At 41.4% G+C, this 21,754-nt stretch overlaps 1 protein-coding gene across 1 annotated transcript; it reads right to left on the bottom strand.

The window, feature by feature from the left end:
* Positions 1-308: 308 nt before the first annotated feature.
* On the bottom strand, positions 309-21,678 carry LOC125513778. Its single transcript, XM_048678967.1, has 18 exons — positions 21,117-21,678; positions 19,931-20,336; positions 19,767-19,838; positions 19,615-19,677; positions 18,564-18,749; positions 16,380-16,752; positions 15,425-15,513; positions 10,061-10,795; positions 9,545-9,823; positions 8,644-8,799; positions 5,197-5,456; positions 4,680-5,109; positions 4,262-4,603; positions 2,741-3,545; positions 2,561-2,619; positions 1,255-1,716; positions 746-784; positions 309-637 (listed from the first exon to the last, which is right to left on the bottom strand). Exons 1-18 carry the CDS (start codon positions 21,497-21,499, stop codon positions 455-457), a joined length of 5,322 nt encoding a protein of 1,773 aa, XP_048534924.1. The 5' UTR covers positions 21,500-21,678; the 3' UTR covers positions 309-454.
* Positions 21,679-21,754: the final 76 nt, after the last annotated feature.

The raw sequence follows: 21,754 nt of genomic DNA, 5'->3' as shown, positions 1-21,754 counted from the left end.
CAAAATAGCTTGGGTTCCTACTAAGGCTTCCTATGGTTTCACTAGTTGCATTTGGATTTTCATTCTTCTAGGCAAACAATCAAACAATTCAAAGTCAATCACAATCAAATCCTAGGCAAACATGGGTGTTTCCTAAAAAAAATCCTGTGAAAATTTTAACATACCAGATTTGGGAAAAATCTAGGATGTGACAGAAGGTCTACAACATCCACAAGCGTTTGATTCATTTCCCACAGGATTGGACCCCCGGCATTGGCAGGGAGAGACAACGAGTCCTCACAGGAGGATGAAGTGCAACTCAGAAGCTCTTAGTGAACATATTTCGAGTATATTTAAGTCCAGTGACCAAAAAGAATATATGCCTCAAATTCAGTGACCGCGGATGTAGTTTACAATTCCACACAAGCAGACAAGGCAACGCTTTTCAAAACTTCGCACACAAACCAAGTTCCTCTTATAACATGAATGTGCTCGTTGAGTTAGAGAAGTAACGCCTTCTACGCTTGCATGGTTGTGTACAGGTGTCCCGACTGAAAAGACTCTGCAATATGGTGGGAGCCGTAGGCACAGGTTCTTCGAACACCCGAACATAGAGGTGTTTATCAAGTGTCAGCTTCTCCAACAAGGTCCTGCATGTCTGCGAAAACAGCAAGACAATGTACGAGGCAAAACATACATCATTGTCATTAAACAGCAATCGTTTGAATATAGATGATACTGGCACAAATAGACAAAGGTAATATACCTGAGGATTCAATACATCCATCTTGTGGATAACATCCTCCTAACATAACAGCAAAGCATACGATCAGAACTTCTAACATAACCATGTTGACAACGATAGGTTAAACATAACGCAATTTCGAAGACCATACGAATAGGAAGACCTGAGATTTTTCTTGTAAATGTGTGAAGTGTCACCTTTCCTCAAAAAGTAAGAAGGACACAAACATAATAAGTTTGGTTCTCGTGTATAAGGAATATGTTTGTTTTACAAAGCAACGGTGCATTCTTTTCGAACTACGACTTGAAAGCTGCAATTCTCTCAGTATAGGTTTCACATGTTAAGTTGTTTGGAATGCGTGAAGTAAAACAAGTTTTCCTACGATCTTAATAACAGGATGCTTGGTCAAAATCATGACAAAATACACTATCATTATGAATTAGGGCTGATTCAAGAGTTCACAATTAGTGGTACACAAAATTTTCCAAATACATAAAAAGCAGATATAAATGATAAAAATAGATACGCACCTCTACTGTTCCTGGATATTGCATCACATAGCCAATAATTCGACGAGTTAAACCTTCATAGACGGTACTATTGATGCTGCCATCACCATTTATCCATGGCAATATAGGGTGATAAATATGCCTTCCACAAGCATGGCAGCAATCACTCTCCATGTTGTCTTGTGATGGAGTAGACAGTATTTCCTTATCTCCACAATTTTGACTGCACATATGAGATGAACTTGACTTGCTTTCACCACTAATAATTGTGACTGTGTGCCCATCACCAAGTTTTTTTACAGTTCCCTGCTTACTAGACATGGCATGCTTCTCTTTCAATACATTTTCTGTGCCTCCAGTCTTCATTATTTGCGAACCTGGAGTTTGTGAACAGCTGCAATGGCTGTATTCTGCAAGTGTGGTTATATGATACTTTGACTTATGTAATGAGTCAACGATCTGGAAACCATCGTACGCATTGACCTATAAAGCAATTGAGCACACATGGTGACTCCAATATATGAATAAATAGGGATGAAATACAATTGAGCAGACATGGTGACTCCCATATATGAATAAATAGGGATGAAATAACAGAAGCCGTGGATAGCTTCGAATTTTAAAAGTAATGCATTGCTCTAACAACTCAAGGCTTCATCTCAAAAAGGAAAGAAAACAGGCAAGACAGCTAGCATCCTTAAAAAAGGTGAACACCACAGGATTGAAGAATGCCACATGATCTGTACTTGGTTTTCTCCATCTTACCACAGTTAAAGTGCCTAGTATGTACGTACTTCCCACAAAAAAAGAAGAAGTGCCTAGTATGTACAAGGTGCTACATTCTCTCACATCTATGAAGCATATATATACTCCTCTGCTCTTTTTTATTTGTTGTTTGATAGATCTGCAAGGTCTCCAATACACATGCTTGAAAAATATGAAAACCGATTTCATTTTAAAATTAAAATGCTTTATGTATAGTAAAAAAATTGAAGAATTTTGAGTGTACACATTCGACTTTGTTTTTCATGTTTTCTCTGTTATTCCACTGGCATGACCAAAAGTTTGTAGCAGAATCCTACAGATGTACATTTTTAGCTATGTTACCCTCTACAGATTTCTATAAATATGAAGAAAGAAAGTGTATGTTGGTAACAAATCTGTTAGTTGAATTTTATAGACAACTGATAACAAACCAGAACACAGTGGAAATAGTCACAACTAGGTGTTGAATGAAGTGAATTGAATGACCTCTTGCTAAACAGTGATAAATATGTAGATAAACAAGTACACAACTAGTCTATTATACAAAAGTTTATAGATTTACCTCCATGGCCAGATGAAATCTCTTGAGTGTATGAACAATCACATCAACTAACTGTGTGCCTGCATTGGATAAGATCAAAACAAAAATGAACTATACCTACCAAAAAAAAAGACTGTACCTTATGCAACAAGTAAGTTATAAAAAACTACGCAAATGATTATTCATGAGAACAGCAAGTACCTAATGGATGCAGTTCCTGTGACAATTCTCTCAAATTAACTCCTCCTTCGCCACCTTGATAAATAACATAAAATGCATTTCTGAACAGATCAGAAGACAATATGGACGATTCATTTTGATTACAAGATAATGATGGTAACTGGTCCGCATATATTTTCATAGCATCCCAAGGCCATCCATTATAAGAGCTTTCCAAATGAGATTCAGACAGCATATGTCGACATGAACTGGAGTTGTTTAAATACAGTAACGTGTTGGGGCTTTCAACCTGTGAATCAACATCCTTCATGCTCATTTCCTGAGCTAAACTAAAAATAAGGCACTCTTTATCATGTAACTCTTGAGTGAGATAGCTTGTTTCAATTCTCTCCTGATTCAGAGCAACTTGGATACCAGGGAAACCTTTCTCACGGCGGTAACAAAGCTTGTTTTTCTTAGCCGCACTGCTTTCCTGTTCCACCGTATCAGCCTTGCGTTTGTGAGTACCATCATTTAGTCCACTGGTATCTTCAACCAAAGGATTGGAACTATTAGGCCCATCAGCATCACCAACTCCTTCGCTTGGCAAGGAAGGTGAAATGAACAACTCTCCAGACGAAACCAGCGAAAAGAGATAAACAATTTCTCCACATTCTACATCTGGATACAAATAAATTCTATTGTCTGCAGTGTTCCTTTGCTGCCCTATAAGCCAGTTGGAAAATTCAGAAGCCTTTTTTCCAGAACCAAATGGGAAGGGTGAATGAGAAGCCTTGAAGAAGAATTTTCTAGAAAGGGTGTATGGCTTTGTTCCATGTCCACTAACCTGCAAAATGCAGTGAGAAGTAAGAATAGCGGTACAAATTAACTGTTGTCTTATATCACATATTAGACTTAAATCAAACTGTCTGCTCCAGCTCATTACAGAACTGAAGGAACTCTATGATTCCTGGCATGATTACAGGCAGGATAACAGTGAAGATGCTGAACAGACTAATCATCCTTTACAGCACATGCTAAGAATAAAGATTATCAGCATAGCTCCACTGCAAACTCAGGTGCTTATAACATGGGGAAAGTAAAGGCTGTGATAACACGGGCATAAACATAAGTGCATGCAGCATTGATCACCACATTCATAAATCCAGACAACGTTAGCCAGGCAAGCACATCGTGTTTAGATTCCGGCTTCATAATGAATTTCCAGTTATCAACATCAGAACCCAACATCTACGTTCATGCTATTCCCCCACCACAAGCTTATATTTGTACATGTTAGTTCTATATCGAGTTACTTTCTGAATGGTGATTTGTGATGGACTGATAGGACCATGCTTCAGATGAAGTATAATTTTTGTGATCACAAACCATGGTTAAATATCTAGGTTTCACAAGCAATGAAGCTAAATGTTGCACTTTGCAAGCAAGTGGAGTTAATATGGTTCAAAAGACCTGAGCTGGGCTGAGCATACTGAACAATAGCAGAGACTGGATATTCAATGTTCAATGGGAACTTAACTGCATAAGTCCGCAAATACTAACCGTGAACTTCTTCTCACTAAGAAAGGAAAAGGCAGCCACAATTTCGCTCTGTGAATAAAGCTGGAGGGTTGTAGCTAATGAAGCTTGTACTTCTGATCCTGATGATGTGCTGAGAAAAACCAACTTCAGAAGCTCTATCGCATTGGCAACTGCTAAAGATTTGCATCCATATCTTCTAGTAGTTTCATCTTTGTTGACCTTAATGATGTTTTCATCAGATGCACAGGGACCGTCCACGCTGTTACTAGCATGGGGTGCATTTGATTGTCTAGGCAATTCTGCAAGCTCACATGATCCAGTTTCTGGAACTGCAGCGCTTGTACTGGTAACACCTTGCATAACCTGATTAATTCAAGGTGAAAGATCGGTATTAACCAAAACATAGGTTGGAAGTTGAGGTTAAATGACAATTACTTACCTGCTCTTTCTGCCCACTTGGAATTTCCTCATTGGCATTATTATCATTGTTGCACTTTGAATTATTAGGCTCAACTTCCCTGGTCTGGTTCACGTTTTCTACTCGGATGAATTCAAGGACTTCATCAAGTGCATTTTTTATTTCTGGATCTTCAAAATAATCCCAATTGAATATCTCAGAATCTGAATCCACACAGTTCTCATGACTAGAATTTGACATATGGGAATGGGATTCCCTCTCTTTCGATCTCCTTTCCTCTCTGAGAAGGCTACAGATTCGGACGACAGCTTTTCTTATGTTTATGTTTTTATTTAAATATGCCATCCTTCTACGACATGTAGGTGGTGCAGCTGGAAGACCAGAGAGAGTGTTCCATTGACATTTGGGTCCGCGTGCTGCACAAAATCTAGTGTAGATCATCAGCAGTTTTCTGCAGATAATAATAACCGATCAGGCTCCAAAACATTTTTTTAGCTCCAGTAGTAAGGTCTGTAGTAGGTGCAAAATGAAACTATACCTGTCAGATTCATATGTCCACATGAACTTTTTACCAGTGGATGATGCATAAATGCTCCCTGGTAATCCCTCATCCAGGGTAGACTGGGTTGATGCCTTTCCAGAGGATCCACTGGCTTCAACTTTTTGTTTAATAAACCGTAGGGTAACCTTATTAGCAGATCTTTTCCTTTTCTGACAGATCGATCCAGAACTAGCTCGTTGCTGCTTTTGTGTAGGAAAGATGAGCTGTCTATTCTGAGAGTACGAAACACAAAGCACCTACATTAATAGAAAAAATCCTGCCAGTCAGTAATACTGAATAGGAACTAATGGACAAAACAAATCAGATATAAACAATATTTTAACTAGGATAATGAAACAATCATAACTTAAGAAACAAGCAGGCAGTGACTGCTGACAGGATAAGCAATTAAGGACACTATTACTAACTGAAACTGAAGAAAAAATGCAAGAAAATGCCTTCCTGACCATATAATTTTTACACCTTATGAGTAGCCTATCTACACATATCAGACAATTAGCAGTTGTATATTTTTATTGTACCAACACAATGGAAAAAAAGTCCTGCGTGTTGTGCTAATTAAGATATGGCTGCTTGAAAAAATCATGGCCATATGTGAAGAAAGCCATAAAAAGGAAATAAAGGTGGACCTGTGTTGGAGATATGCTACAATTGCTCCATGATTTTTCATGTTTCATTAGTATCAACAAATCATATGCTATGAATGTTGTATCTTCTCTAAGTGTGGTCCTATACATTAAATCCTGTGCCCTAATATTACCAGGCCTCCACCACGAACAGCAGCAGCCGCCACAACAAGCAGCAGGGCAGAGAGCAGCAGCAGATGCAGATGCAAGGTAGGAAGGACCAGACAAGTGGAGGCTGTTGGGGTATGCCATCAGGCTTAAGTACTCTCTCGAGTTCCCTAATTCCCTTTCTGTACTGTGGGTAAGATGCGAAAAATAAAGGTACAATGACTGGCAGCAGCAGTCAGGGTTTGCAATATGGCCTAAATCCCCTCCCTGCCTACCTCCCACTGGGGCACTGGGCTCAGATTTGTTGTTCAATTCCATTTATAGTATCATACCATGAGCTAGTTAACTGGCCAATCACTGGCTGATAGCATCCTCAGCAAAGCTGATCTCCTGAAACTAGCAGAAACAAAGGATCTTCTGACTTTGCCATTGTATGCCAGAGCTCCTTAAATACTAGCCCCTCACCCCTAGTTTCCTTTCTGTTTTGGTTAGCTAGGCAGTTTTGTTTTTATTTGTTTCATACCTCTAGTTTTGGTTTTTAGGACAGCCACTTTTGGTGGTTTTGTATACTTTTGCCGCCTTCTTGACGGTTTCTTCTAATACAAAATAGCATGCATTTAAGTACATGTTCGGAAAAAAATGTGCCACATAAACTTCGAAGAGCACACGCATGTGCATGGCAGAAAATAAGTCAAATGAAGATTCACTAGGATAGGCTTAAAGAGGCCATCTGCCCGTTCATCCCACAGTGCAGAGTGTAACAAGCAAGCCTGCCTAGTTATGAATTTCGTGACGCGGAGTCAAACTTTAACCTTGACAAATCAAAAGAGACAGACTGCACATTTTTGTTATGTTAGCTTGTCAAAATTATACTCTTAGTTATATGAGGTCAGCCATATTGTATTACACCCTGCTTGGATGTTGGAACTAGACTTGGAATTCAGGAACTCAAATCGAGTCTTCTGAATATCGGCTGTTCAAATGCTATTAGGATCTGGAAGCGGAATTTTTTTTTTGGGGGGGGGGGGGGGGGGGGGGGGGGTTCTGCTTGCTCGAAGGCCGCCCCTACTTCCTCTCATATCCGATGCCGTGCCTTTGTCAACCTCCGCCACCGGCCACCAGTCAGCCCGTGTCCCCTTGACCTCCACAGGCCCCCTGCCTCCATCTACCTCTACAGTCGCTCGCCTCATCTTCTTGCTTCTTCCCTTCCTTCCATCAGGATCTGGTACAGCATCTCCATCCTCCACCTCTGGCCGCCTCCTTTATTCTCCCCTCTGACAATGGTTGCTTCTTCCTCCACCTTTGAGTTATTAGGTGGGGATAACGCTCAGATGGCAGCCTGTGGCACTGACAGCAACCAGCGAGATCTCAAGTACATCCGACATCATGAACTGTTTCTTCCTCATCCCTGTCTTCGGCTCGGGTGGCAACAGCCCACAGCCTCCGTCGCCAACCAGCTCCCACCACCTCTTCTGCTGCCACCGGGGAGCATTCACGGCGAAGCCACTCGACCACTTGTGTGATTCCATTTCTCCGGCAGCCAAATATGATTTGGTTTTGGGTGGTGACCTATATGTTATCTGTGGATTCTTTAGCACAACCAAACAGAAAGTTGAATTGTAAGCCCAATTCCATTTCAACTTGGAAACACATTGGGCCTCCATTTTTACAAACTCAATTCAACTGTGGTAGCTAAACCCAAGCAGACATTTAGTAATTCAATTTTCTACTCCAATAAGAAGAAAATTTGAATTAAATTTCCTCCAAAAGTCCAAATACAAAACTACAGTTCTTGTTATCCTTTGGAATTTACACACCATGCCCCTTAGATATTTGGATCAAGTTATTACTGCCTTTGGTTTTCTATGTCTCTAAAAACATTTAGCGGGTCTTATTAAAGTTATTCCTTCAACAGTTCATGATGTTCCTTTGTATGAGCAGTTGCACACATTTGGACTTGTTCCTGAAATGCTTTCTACTCTCTCAGGTGGTACTAGAGCAGCGCCCACCTTCCCGTGCTCAGCATTCGTCGCATGCCCAATTTCCATGACAAAGGGGGCACATGATGGAACTTACTACCGTGTGGTCAACTTCCATCTTGATTACAGTATGTAAGAAGGGTGTAGACCATAGGATTGCCTCAGCAACAAACTTATACTACCTTCACTCCATAATGTAGTGCATATAGATTTTTTTTTCAAAAGTCAAACTTTGACCAAGTTTATAGAGAAAATTATCTATATCTGCAATACCAAATATATAAAATATGTAACTACATCTTATGATGAATGTAATGATATATGTTTGGCATTCTAGATGCAAATATTTTTTCTCCACAAACTTGGTCAAAGTTTGCGAGGTTTGACTTTTCAAAAAATCTATATGCACTACATTATGGAACGGAGGGAGTATGTAATTGCTGAGGCATTAGGTGGTTCCTACTTAATCTGATGTTCAATTTATCTGGTTTTGTGCTGACCCTTCATTTTAATTTTTCCGTTGGATTTAACTAATTCGAAATATATATTTTCTCCCTTCCTCAATATGGAATGCCCGAAAACACAAAGTTGTAGAAAAGCACTAGCATATAAGTTCAATGGTAGTGCAAAACCAAGTCAAATACTATTCAGACTAATGCTGCAAATAAATTGCCCTCACATGAAGATGGAGGGAAATTACAAGCTCATACCTGCTCTAGAGAGAGATTCAACTCTTTTGCGATTACAAGACAATCTTTGAAAGGAATTCTCCCCTCCTCACTGATTTTTCTAATACGCTTTTGTAACTCCCGCCGTTGTTCAATAGTCATTACTCTACGAGAACTCCATGAACGAGGATGAGAAACCTGCATGAAACATGGTACGATATAAAGCTTGATAAACTAGAACTGCCAATGCCAGAAAATATTGTTTCCAGATTATATAACAAAAAATGGCAATTGGCAAAATGCTTGCAGTTGGCAACATTTATGATAAAAGAAGAGCATATTAGCAAGGAACTAAAAAGCACATATCAGTATGACAATATCGAGATCCTGCCGACACTGTTGACTAGATTTGGGCAGCAGCAGCCAGCAATGCAACACCAAATCATGAATATTGATGGAGCAGTTAACAGCATCAGCAGCCAAATACGATACTGAGATATATTCAGAAGGTAAAATTGGAAGGCCGTGAATTTATAAAACAGACCAGCATTGCACGTTCAAATGAACAGGAACATTTTAGCTGAAAGGGTCTTACAGGCAAAACCATTTACCACAACCAGAAAGGACAATGAAATGCAAGACGTGTAGAGAATGAAACATAAGTTAGTGTAAACAGAACTATACAGTTAAGTCAATGATGCAGCAGTCAAATTTTGACAAATATATATACACATATTATTTTCAAAGTACATAACGGGATAAGAAAGCAAGTGAGCATTTAAAGATGGTAACAGGTAAACCAACAGTAAAATATTACTCCCTCCGATCCATAATAAGTGTCGTGGTTTTGGTTCAAATTTGAACTAAAACAACACTAATTATAGATCGGAGGGAGTACTATTTTGAGATAATATTGCAACAATGCACATCAATGATAACCAACCTCAGGTACAGAACAGCCAGGGAAAGCACTTAACGGCTCAGTCAAGCCAGCTGTCAGATAGCAGTACTCTAATGTTTCCCAGTAAGCATCAACAAACTCCTGCTTTGAAAGCACAAAATCATGCCGAATTTTTGGGCGATGATTCAAATTAACATGGGATGATGGAAGAATTCTTCTTATTGGTTCTTCAATGTAAGGCCTGAGCTCCATTGAATGTGTAGGCGCAGCATCTGATGGTACACCTGACTCATCTACAAGTTCATTTGCAAGTTGGAGCAACTAGCAAACAAAGCCACAGAAGTGCAGAACTGGGTCATTACAAGTCCGCTGTGCCCTAGTGAATTAAGATACCATGGAAGTTGAATCGCAATAAACATGAAGTTGACTTTGCTAAATAAGAATATGCATCAGGCAAATATCAACATAAAAGAACTTCAGGTTTGTATTCTTAGTTTTTTCCTTTAAAAACGCCTAATTTTCTAGATTCTCGCAAACATCGAAGACAAGGAACATTACCTTGAGCTTATCTAAAATATTTATTAAGCGTGAGAGTCGTCCCTTAGCATGAGTGTCCATGAGCTGGTTGTATTCCTCAGTAGGAAGTTCTGAAAGCACCTTAGTTATCATGTTATCGATTTTCTTGGCTGATCCCACAACTTGTAGAAAGAGTTCGACAGGCATTTCATTTATAGCTGCTGCCATCGAAAATAACGGAGATGATTGATTAAGGTCCTTGGTATGCTGCCCTTCTTCGGCATAACCAGCTGGTATGCAGCAACCTGGCAAACAACTGACATATGCCCACAGAAATTTATGGAACAGCTTCACCCGGATCATTTTTGCACCTATAAATCCATTGGCATGCATAGCTTCTATTATTAACGGTTTGTTATCCTTAATTCTGCGTGAAATCCTCAGACCAGGTATGGCTGTCTTATGTTGATTTTGCTTCAGTTTAGCTGCTGCACCAGAACGAGTTTCAGTGTCAAAGTTCCGTTGCCTCATCCTAATTTGATCAACAAGTTCTGGTGATAAGTCCCCAACAGAGGAATGCAGTATTACATCAATGAGACGATTGCGGGTGTAGTTTGTAACCAAAGGGACACTGACTTTGATACATTTACAGCTGCCCTCTTGCTGAAGCTTATTCAACGTGCGGGCCAATGTTTTCCTATCCATCATTTTGCCATTTTCCTTTTCAAGTCTCTCTAACCATTTATGTAACTCCACCTTTAGCACAAATTTCTTTTTCTGCAAAGGAAGAAAAGGTGCAAAACAATGAAATGCAAGAAGATATTCAAGGGTGCATGAACATGCATGGACATGACCATGTGTACACAAATGAACAAAAAATGATGTTACTTCTTGCAAGTCCAACTAAGATAACTATGAAGTGCTTTCATTTATTACAAATAAAAAAATGAAGAGGAATAAATAAATGATAAACATGAAACATTAAAAAAGAAAGAAGGATGATAGTCTTGTACTGGTACCATAGAGCTGTACTTCCCAGATAGAAGCATGCTGGTATAAGGAATATTGAGGCCAGAAATCCACAGGCAGACATAGTTTTACATGGGATAATGTAGCCTCCTATAAGCCATTCTAGTTTATTAGCATCACCAGTAAGCATTTTACCATAGACATACCCACCTACCTGTTCATTTTTACAATTTATCGTGAAATTCTGGTGGTTTTTATTGAAGCATGACATACTAGAGGCCATGCAACCATCCCAATGTCACATGACACATGGGATACACAGGGACACAGCCATATCAGTCTCACCTACAGCGACGCCACAGTGAGGAAAGAGGGAAGCTACTGTTAAGAAAGACGGAGAGAAACCAGACGAGGCTGTCTGCTCGATCCCATTCGTCTGTGGCTGCTGACGTGTCACGAATTCAAGAGAAATTCGTGAGAAAATGAGATAAATGAACCCTCCAAGAGTGTCTTAAGATGGTAGAATGATTTATAGATGAGTCAATGGACCCGAATAACTTAATAGGGTGGTAAGTGACAAAAGGAGTGACTACTAGGGAAGGGGGTTGGGTTTTTTTTCACTAAAAGAACTCTTAATGAACACATTTCAGCAGTTTCAAATGATTGGTGCACGAAGTGAACAGATAATTGAAGTCCTATTAAAAAGGGTAAAATGAGAAGGGGATTTTGTGGCTTATGATACAATTGCCGAAAACAACATATTGCACAAAGTAACACTTACAATTAAATTAGTTTAATTGTAATTACTAGTGTTTAAACTCCGCCTATGTTGTCTCAACATAGCCGGTCCCAAGCCCGGGTAAAGGAGGAGGGTTGTGATAGGCTTGGCGAGCCAACGTAAAAACTCAGCCACTCTTATGGAGATGAAACCCAAAAGATTTTCGTTGGGGCGTAACCCTCTCAGCGACGCGCCACATCGGAACCCGGGTGTGGTGGAAAGTGGGCAAGGGCCGGGCCGTCACCCCCCAAGTGGCGCGCCGTATCTTGATCCGGATACGGTGGCAAGTGAGCGAGGATCGGGTCGTCACATCCTTAGTGGCGCGCTACATCGGCGCCCGGGTGTAGTGGAAAATGAGCAAGGGTCTTCGCATTTGACTCGACGGGTGCGAAGGGTAAGGAAGCTAGCCGAGCCTAGGAGGATTCGCTTAGGTAGCTGGAACGTAGGGTCTCTGACAGGGAAGCTTCGGGAGCTAGTTGATGCAGCGGTGAGGAGAGGTGTTGATATCCTTTGCGTCCAAGAAACCAAATGGAGAGGACAGAAGGCGAAGGAGGTGGAGGATACCGGCTTCAAGCTGTGGTACACGGGGATGGCTGCAAACAGAAATGGCGTAGGCATCTTGATCAACAAGAGCCTCAAGTATGGAGTGGTAGACGTCAAGAGACGTGGGGACCGGATTATCTTGGTCAAGCTGGTAGTTGAGGACTTGGTTCTCAATGTTATCAGCGCGTATGCCCCGCAAGTAGGCCACAATGAGAACACCAAGAGGGAGTTCTGGGAAGGCCTGGAAGACATGGTTAGGAGTGTACCGATTGGTGAGAAGCTCTTCATAGGAGGAGACCTCAATGGCCACGTGGGTACATCTAACACAGGTTTTGAAGGGGCGCATGGGGGCTTTGGCCATGGCATCAGGAATCAAGAAGGAGAAGATGTCTTAAGCTTTGCTCTAGCCTACAACATGATTGTAGCTAACACCCTATTTAGAAAGAGAGAATCACATCTGGTGACTTTTAGTAGTGGCCAACACTCTAGCCAGATTGATTTCATCCTCTCGAGAAGAGAAGATAGGCGTGCGTGCCTAGACTGTAAGGTGATACCTGGAGAGAGTGTTGTACCCCAGCATAAGCTGGTGGTTGCTGACTTCCGCTTTCGGATTCGTGTCCAGCGGGATAAGCGTGCCAAAGTCGCTAGAACGAAGTGGTGGAAGCTCAAGGGGGAGGTAGCTCAGGTGTTCAAGGAGAGGGTCATTAAGGAGGGCCCTTGGGAGGAAGGAGGGGATGCGGACAATGTGTGGATGAAGATGGCGACTTGCATTCGTAAGGTGGCCTCGGAGGAGTTTGGAGTGTCCAGGGGAAGGAGAAGCGAAGATAAGGATACCTGGTGGTGGAATGATGACGTCCAGAAGGCGATTAAAGAGAAGAAAGATTGCTTCAGACGCCTATACCTGGATAGGAGTGCAGACAACATAGAGAAGTACAAGATGGCGAAGAAGGCCGCAAAGCGAGCTGTTGGTGAAGCAAGGGGTCGGGCATATGAGGACCTCTACCAACGGTTAGGCACGAAGGAAGGTGAAAGGGACATCTATAAGATGGCCAAGATCCGAGAGAGGAAGACGAGGGACATTGGCCAAGTCAAATGCATCAAGGACGGAGCAGGCCAACTCTTGGTGAAGGACGAGGAGATTAAGCATAGATGGCGGGAGTACTTCGACAAGCTGTTCAATGGGGAGAATGAGAGTTCTACCATTGAACTAGACGACTCCTTTATGAGACCAGCATGCATTTTGTGCGGCGAATCCAGGAGTCTAAGGTGAAGGAGGCTTTAAAAAGGATGAAAGGAGGCAAGGCGATGGGCCCGGATTGTATCCCCATTGAGGTGTGGAAAGGTCTCGGGGACATAGCAATAGTATGGCTAACCAAGCTTTTCAACCTCATTTTTCGGGCAAACAAGATGCCAGAAGAATGGAGACGGAGTATATTAGTACCAATCTTCAAGAACAAGGGGGATGTTCAGGGTTGTACTAATTACCGTGGAATTAAGCTGATGAGCCATACAATGAAGCTATGGGAGAGAGTCATTGAGCAACGCTTAAGAAGAATGACAAGCGTGACCAAAAATCAGTTTGGTTTCATGCCTGGGAGGTCGACCATGGAAGCCATTTTCTTGGTACGACAACTTATGGAGAGATATAGGGAGCAAAAGAAGGACTTGCATATGGTGTTCATTGACTTGGAGAAGGCCTATGATAAGATACCGCGGAATGTCATGTGGTGGGCCTTGGAGAAACACAAAGTCCCAGCAAAGTACATTACCCTCATCAAGGACATGTACGATAATGTTGTGACAAGTGTTCGAACAAGTGATGTCGACACCGATGACTTCCCGATTAAGATAGGACTGCATCAGGGGTCAGCTTTGAGCCCTTATCTTTTTGCATTGGTGATGGATGAGGTCACAAGGGATATACAAGGAGATATCCCATGGTGTATGCTCTTTGCGGATGATGTGGTGCTAGTTGACGATAGTCGGACGGGGGTAAATAGGAAGTTAGAGTTATGGAGACAAACCTTGGAATCGAAAGGGTTTAGGCTTAGTAGAACTAAAACCGAGTACATGATGTGCGGTTTCAGTACTACTAGGTGTGAGGAGGAGGTTAGCCTTGATGGCCAGGTGGTACCTCGGAAGGACACCTTTCGGTATTTGGGGTCAATGTTGCAGGAGGATGGGGGTATTGATGAAGATGTGAACCATCGAATCAAAGCCGGATGGATGAAGTGGCGCCAAGCTTCTGGCATTCTCTGTGACAAGAGAGTGCCACAAAAGCTAAAAGGCAACTTCTACAGGACGGCGGTTCGACCCGCAATGTTGTATGGCGCGGAGTGTTGGCCGACTAAAAGGCGACATGTTCAACAGTTAGGTGTGGCGGAGATGCGTATGTTGAGATGGATGTGTGGCCACACGAGGAAGGATTGAGTCCGGAATGATGATATACGAGATAGAGTTGGGGTAGCACCAATTGAGGAGAAGCTTGTCCAACATCGTCTGAGATGGTTTGGGCATATTCAGCGCAGGCCTCCAGAAGCTCCAGTGCATAGCGGACGGCTAAAGCGTGCGGAGAATGTCAAGAGAGGGCGGGGTAGACCGAATTTGACATGGGAGGAGTCCGTTAAGAGAGACCTGAAGGATTGGAGTATCACCAAAGAGCTAGCTATGGACAGGGGTGCGTGGAAGCTTGCTATCCATGTGCCAGAGCCATGAGTTGGTTGCGAGATCTTATGGGTTTCACCTCTAGCCTACCCCAACTTGTTTGGGACTAAAGGCTTTGTTGTTGTTGTTGTTGTTGTTGTTGTTGTTGTAATTACTAGTGTTTACAGAAAGCTTAGACCATGTCATGTTCCTGTAAATTGTAAAAAAAAGTGCACGAAAATGGTTACAATACATAAACTGAGCTCATGTTTGCAAAGCAATGCAACTAAAGGTATGCAAGTAGGACACAGGCGATGTTAATGTCCTTGTGAACTTGTGAAGTGCATCAGTCAAGAGCAAGCGTTACTTCATGCCACAGATCAAGCACGGTAAAAGTGGTAATTTAGGGCACATTTGTATTTGAACAGATGGTTCATATGAAAAAAACTGATTGATGAATACTTAGCAAGCACCTTCAACATGTGTAGAATCCTTCTCTGTCGTCGATCATCAGAAGTTGAAGGGGGGCACCGATGCTTCTTCCGACCCAAAGCAAGTTTATCTAAAAGAGAAGAGAAAACATGTGATTATCTGCATTTAACTGGCCAGTATTTCCTCTCTACAACCCATATGACCTAAACATGTGATTTTGTGCAATCTACACATTTTAATAATGCATCCATGTATTTTGAGGTTCATTTTTTGTAATTTTCTACCAACATTTATTCAGAATGGAAATAATATATAGGTTGGCTGGCACCAAAATGGTACCGGTAGATTTGCATTTCAAAGTCCTTTTTACGATCATGATTTTGCCATTACTAAAAAAATGTTCTGTGAAATAAATTAAATGGTCAGGATTAAAGAAGACCATAGACCATTCTAAGTCAAACTGTGTCTTAGAGAAACAATGGAGAGGCTGAGAGGGTACATACAAAAAGGGCAACAGATAAATAAAAATAGGAAATATTTTGTACACTCAAGGTTGCTGCAATACTTATTGATTGCAGACATATTAGGTAAGAATTCCCTAAATGTTGCAAATGTGTGAAAATCATAAAAGAAGTTTTGAACTATCTGAAAAATTTAGGGTAGAGGGTGTTTGAAATTTCATAGTATTCAGTGAATATAGATTGCATAGTGTTCACAGAGTATGTCTTTTTCATATCACACAAATACAATGTATTGTGGTCTTGAAATTTTGCATGTTTGTACAATATACCCTTCCATATGTGATAATTTTGGGAACTCATGCACATGATTTTGTTGGATAGTGGTCATAACTCAAATCTGTGGAAGCCAATGATATTTAAAATTTTGTGGACAAATAGTCAAGTACCATAAGCATTTACAGCAGCTTGCAGTTCACAAACAAATGTAAAGCGCAGAGAGAATACACAGTTAGCGACAGGAATTTAGATACTGTACCTTGTTTAACTAGTTGGGAAACTCCAACACAAGCTTCATGACTGCTTTGGAGAGAATGTCCAACTGGCTCATCATGGCATTCCGCTTCATACAAGAGTTCATTATTGTTGCCATGAGAGCTATGAGAATCCAATCCGCTAGATGGAACTAGTGACCACGAATCGGAATGATTGACATGATCACCTGGGAGCGCCTCAAAACTTTGCAGAGCAGTACCAGATTTGTAGTGCAAAAAGTCTTTTGAAGTCCAAACTCGGTACTGAGATGTCTTATCTGAAACTTCAGCATCCCAAGTCAAATTGAATTTTTGGCGCATGGATGACACTCTTTTATGAAGCCTTCTAGAATTCTTATGCCCAAGACGTTTGCCAAGCTGGTTGTATATAATATGAGAACACAAGTTACTAATTTCAGGAAATACAAAGAACTAATATGCCACATTAGATGAGATAAACAACACCAATGTGTATTACATAATGATGTGCACTAAAGATGCCTTGTATATTCACCACCAACAACACATTGTTGGGTTCATAGTGCAAGGACGTTTTGTGGCATGCAGCTAATTTTTCATTAGAAACCACAATCAGAAGGCTATTGTATTGGCAAGAATATTCTATATCTATATCTATATCTATATCTATATCTATACCTACTATTAAAGAGAGTAGGTATTCTTGGTTTGGTTCAGTCCAACTATTAAAAGGAATATATATTCTTGGTTTGGTTCAGTCCTTTTCATTTCGATGGGCCTTTTATGGGCTTCATAGAGTCCGCGAAAAATAATTAGGTCAAAATAAATTAACATTGTGGGAATTTAAACAGGACCTCCTATCTGGATCTTTGATGCAACTCACTCTAAATATATGAGTGACAGTCCTCATGTTTAAGCAAATGAGCTAATTAAAGAAAATAAAATATTTAAACGGATATGGCTAATTAAAGAAAGGATTATGGGTAATTCATTTAAACGGATGTGGCTAATTAAAAAAAGGATTCTGGGTAAACCGGTGGAATAATTAAAAGAAAGATTGTGGTCTTAATAAATATAATTTTCAAATAGATGAGGCTAATTAAAGGAAGGACTTGAGGTAAAAAGGTAGGATAGTTAAAAGGAAGGATCTGTATGCTTCAACGTCTTGGGGATAATAAATTAGAAAAGGAAGGATTTGATTCCCGACTAAAACGGGTGAGGACGTCACGGTAACTAAAGGAAGGATTATACTTAGATGGAATCAGTGGGAGATTATGCCCAACAAAGAAAATATGAACACGGCTAAATTGCATCGTATTTTTTATGTTCATTTTGTAGGAGCGTTGCAACATTTTTTTCATAGTGAATCCAATGCCGTGGGACATTATACTTGCACAAAACATCAATTTTTCCCGTTGCAACGCACGGGCATATGTGCTAGTATGCCATAAAGAAAAGATCATATGTCATTTTTAAGTTGGGCAGTAAATGAAATTTCAATAAATAAATTCGTTAAGGCCATGCAGTTAGAAGCAAGCAAAAAAAAAGTACTGCTAAATATGAGCTAGGTACAAGCACAAATACGCCTGCTAATAAAACATTAAGACACATGTTTATGTCCAAGTATAACCAGAATTCTGCCAGTAGTGCCGTATGACACTATGACTAAAACTTTTTAACAGCTGTGGGTAGCAAACTAGTCTGCAGGCCACTATACACGTCGTATTCCTGATAGTGCAGATGTTGAACTACAGCTATGATTATTAACATTGGAAGTCCTTTCGAACTGGACAATGGAAATTCTCACATCCTTGAATATGGATTATGGGGATTTGTCATAACGATAATGCAAACCATATAGGTACTGAGAAAGATATTTAAGTGGATGAACACTATCCAATCTGTTGTAGCACATCAAAAAATTAAGTTTAGAACCAAAGTAAGCTGTAAAAGTTTGTTTTCAGGAGCTTGTCCTATCTTGACGTGGGAATTATTGATGTCCTCCAAGTTGCTAAATTAACTAAGAAGTTGCTAAAACAACCAAATCTGTCAACATTTCATCTGGTTTTGACTCGTAACTAGATTCAAGTATTCAACTACCAGAGAAAAGCAGTACTCCTGGAAATGAAGCAGAATACCACTGCAATGTGTCAATGCTATGAGGGAATGTAGCGCACTGTGCGGTACTGTTGAAAGGGTCAGAGAAGTACCTCGACAAGGGTTATACCTTTTGACCCTTCAGCTTTGATCATATCATATATACAGTTCTCTAATGGAAGCTCCATAACTTGATCATTTGCCTGGCGTTTCTCGCCAATTTTGTAGTCTTGGGTTGTACTTTTCGACTGGAACTCAACTGGATCAAATTTCTTCAACAAGCGTAAACAGCGAACAACCTGAAAAGGGTCTAGCTAGTTCATTAACAAAGTATGCAGAAATATAACAAAGTAATAGAGTACAGCAGGGCAGAGCATTGCAGTTGAATATTCTGCAGTCTTATGCCAAATAAATTGTGTTCTTGCAGCTCTGAAAGAAGCATTGCAGTTGGAGAATGCCCGGAAGGTGGATGAAACTGCTTGAATTAATAAGGCAGTTCATAATCACTAAGGCCATTCATAAGCTGTCTATCCATGGTTCTATTGTTGTTACATATGTATGAGTTCAAGGGCAGGCCTGGCGCAGTGGTGAAGTCCTCCCCATTTGTGCCAAGAGGCCCTGGGTTCTAACCAGCCTCTCTGCATTGCACTTTGCAGGGGTAAGACTAGGTTCCTATGATCCCTCTCCAGACCCCACCTTGTGTGGGAGCTTCTATGCACTGGGTCTGTCCTTACATATGTATGAGTTCATAGCTGTCTATCCATGACTGTATCTGTCATGGTGGTGTCTCTAGTCTGACCTTTCCTGTCTTTAAATTGGATGGTACTCTCTGGGCTCTAGAGTCACCTTATGTGTTCAGCTTCTGTTTATTTGATGAAATATGGACCTGGGGCTTGGGGCGAATTGAATCTTCGATCTAAAAGAATATGCAAGTTTCCAGCAGGAACTGAACAAGGGAATTGAATGATGCTAGTAACAGTAACTAGTGCCGCCTAGCACTCTAGCATTATTGGAGATCCCAGGAAGAACAGACTTCCAACAGATAGATGGTTTGCTAATTAGAGATTCATGGGCAACCACAAGAATGAACCCTAAAAAATATGAAATAATGGCATAAATAATAACTGAAAATAACAATGAAACAGGAGGAAACATTGACATCACCTTATCATCAACTTTGGCATCGAATTCTTCAACAAGCTGTGCATCTCTTAGCCTATGCAATACCTGAAGAAAAAGGAATCTTTGAACACTCCATAAGGAAGGAAATAGGGAAATAGAGAACATCTGCAGTAACCAATAATAAACAAACCTACATTTCTCCATGCTCTGTGTCCATATGCCATCTTATAATCCAGATCAACTTTTATATCTGACACAACGAGAGCCTACAGCGAAATAATTGCCCCAGGTTAGCAAACGTGCAAATCAGAAACAAATAAAACAGAGTATCAAATGGAAAAAGAAGGGAACAACTAACCTTTCCACTGGCATTTTCAAGTTTTTCACATATGGCTTCCATTGCTGGAAGATAATCATGAACAGATATGTCATTCTTCAAATTTACAGCCAGAGCTCCATCTTCTTGCAAAGCAATGTTGGTCTCTTCATTGCTCCCCAGTAGTTCTGGTTTTGTAATCTCAATTCTTTGTTGTGAATTCATATTCATGTCTTTGGCATAACGGGACAGATATAATGAGTTGGTGTTAATAACCTGCTTATTATGTGAAACCTCTTCCCCCTCAGCCCCATTGTCTTTCACCTTTATGAGAGCTGATTGTCTAACTATCAGCCGCTGTGATACAAGGCTTTTTACAATAAAATGGAAGTTGTTTCCTTTCATGTGAAATTTTTTGCATAGATCATTCTGTGTTACACCAACAGTCCTATTATGACAACAGGTAAACAAATATCGCAGGTGTTATTACCGAAGTCATGATATCTTGTTGCCAATTTGCAAATTCATATATTATGGCGAAGACAGATAGGTCAAAAAAAGCAGTAGCAATTGTGTTGGAGAATGTGGTTAAATTTGAGAAATGAATTTTATGCTACCTAAACTTGGTAAGTGAGAGAAAGTAGTCCTGAAACTTTTAGCGGCCAAAGGGAGATGCCATATCAACTTTTACCAAATCAAATCTATCAGTTGACTTGGTTAAACTTAAGAAACAGGCTTTAAACCCCTTAAAACGTGTCAAAGGGAGCCAATGTCGGCCTGGAACTTATTTGACTGGCAAAGCAAGATAGCATGGACACTCTGACACAGATGAACCTACTATTTGACATGTGTGGTCGTATGTGAAACTTATTGGTGGGGGGGGGGGGGGGGGGGGGGGGGGGGGGGAGTAAAATCGGATAATTTCCCGACGGACAAAAATAATTCTATAGCATACACATGAAAACATCCCAAAATGAGGTTCATATATACACCGAATAGAGAACATTCTCCAATCTTCATAACTAAAATAGTCACGGAGACATGTAAAATACTGACTCAATACTCAGAAGCCCCTAAGCCCAAAGAATTACAAGATCACAGGTAAGTCGGCATAAATAAATGTACAAAAACGAAGGGGGCCAGAAATTCGGCACAGATAAATAGGAAAAGAAGGGGAGATAGTAAGCAACCAATATGATACTTTGCTCAAATGTACATCGGAGCGCACCTGCTTGCCCCGACAAGCTCTAGCGCGGCCTTCTGGACGGCACTCAGCTCCGATTTGGCGAACCTGTGGTCATACATCCCAAGGAAGTTGTCCCTGAGCGGCGCGCTCGACACCAGCCGCACGCCCCGCCGCTCGGCCTCCTCCACGTCCTTCTCCGCAGGGTCGCCGGGCGCGACGGGCGATCCATCCCCGTCGCCCACCACGAGGCTGATGACGGGGAGCGCGAGAAGGCGAGCCCACAGGACGCGCTTGACGGCGGGGCTGAGCGGGAGGCCGGCCGCCTCGAGCGCCCCGCGTAGCGCCGGCCAGAGGTCGGTGACGGGGATTCCGTAGGAGAGGCGGGCGCACACCTCCTCGAGCGCCGCCGAGATGAGCGCGTCCATGCCGGCAGCTCGAGTAGGAGGCAGCTGTTTCGAGGGGTTAGGGTTTTGGCTCTAGCCGCATCGGTTCCGACACACGATGGGGACTGGGGAGTGTGAGGTCGGGGGAGAGGAAGCTTAAGCGCTACGACGAGTCGAGGGCGTTCGCCGGTAGCCGCGCCGGCGCAGTGACGGCGAAGGCCGGTGAGAACGTGGTGATGGTATAGGAGTTGGACCGTCGATACGTTCTGGGCTTAGGATTTCGGCTTAGCGAAGAAA

Source organism: Triticum urartu, chromosome 6 (genome assembly GCF_003073215.2).
Source record: "Triticum urartu cultivar G1812 chromosome 6, Tu2.1, whole genome shotgun sequence".
Classification (NCBI taxonomy): Eukaryota; Viridiplantae; Streptophyta; class Magnoliopsida; order Poales; family Poaceae; genus Triticum; species Triticum urartu.
This window is presented reverse-complemented; position numbering and strand designations above follow the sequence as displayed.

Coding starts and splice junctions, on each gene's coding strand:
- LOC125513778 (XM_048678967.1), bottom strand. CDS start 21,499: ATGGACGCGCTCATCTCGGCGGCGCTCGAGGAGGTGTGCGCCCGCCTC. Junction 20,337..21,116: donor GAGCTTGTCGGGGCAAGCAG/GTGCGCTCCGAT, acceptor TTGTCATAATAG/GACTGTTGGTGTAACACAGA. Junction 18,750..19,614: donor ATGCCAAAGTTGATGATAAG/GTGATGTCAATG, acceptor GACCCTTTTCAG/GTTGTTCGCTGTTTACGCTT.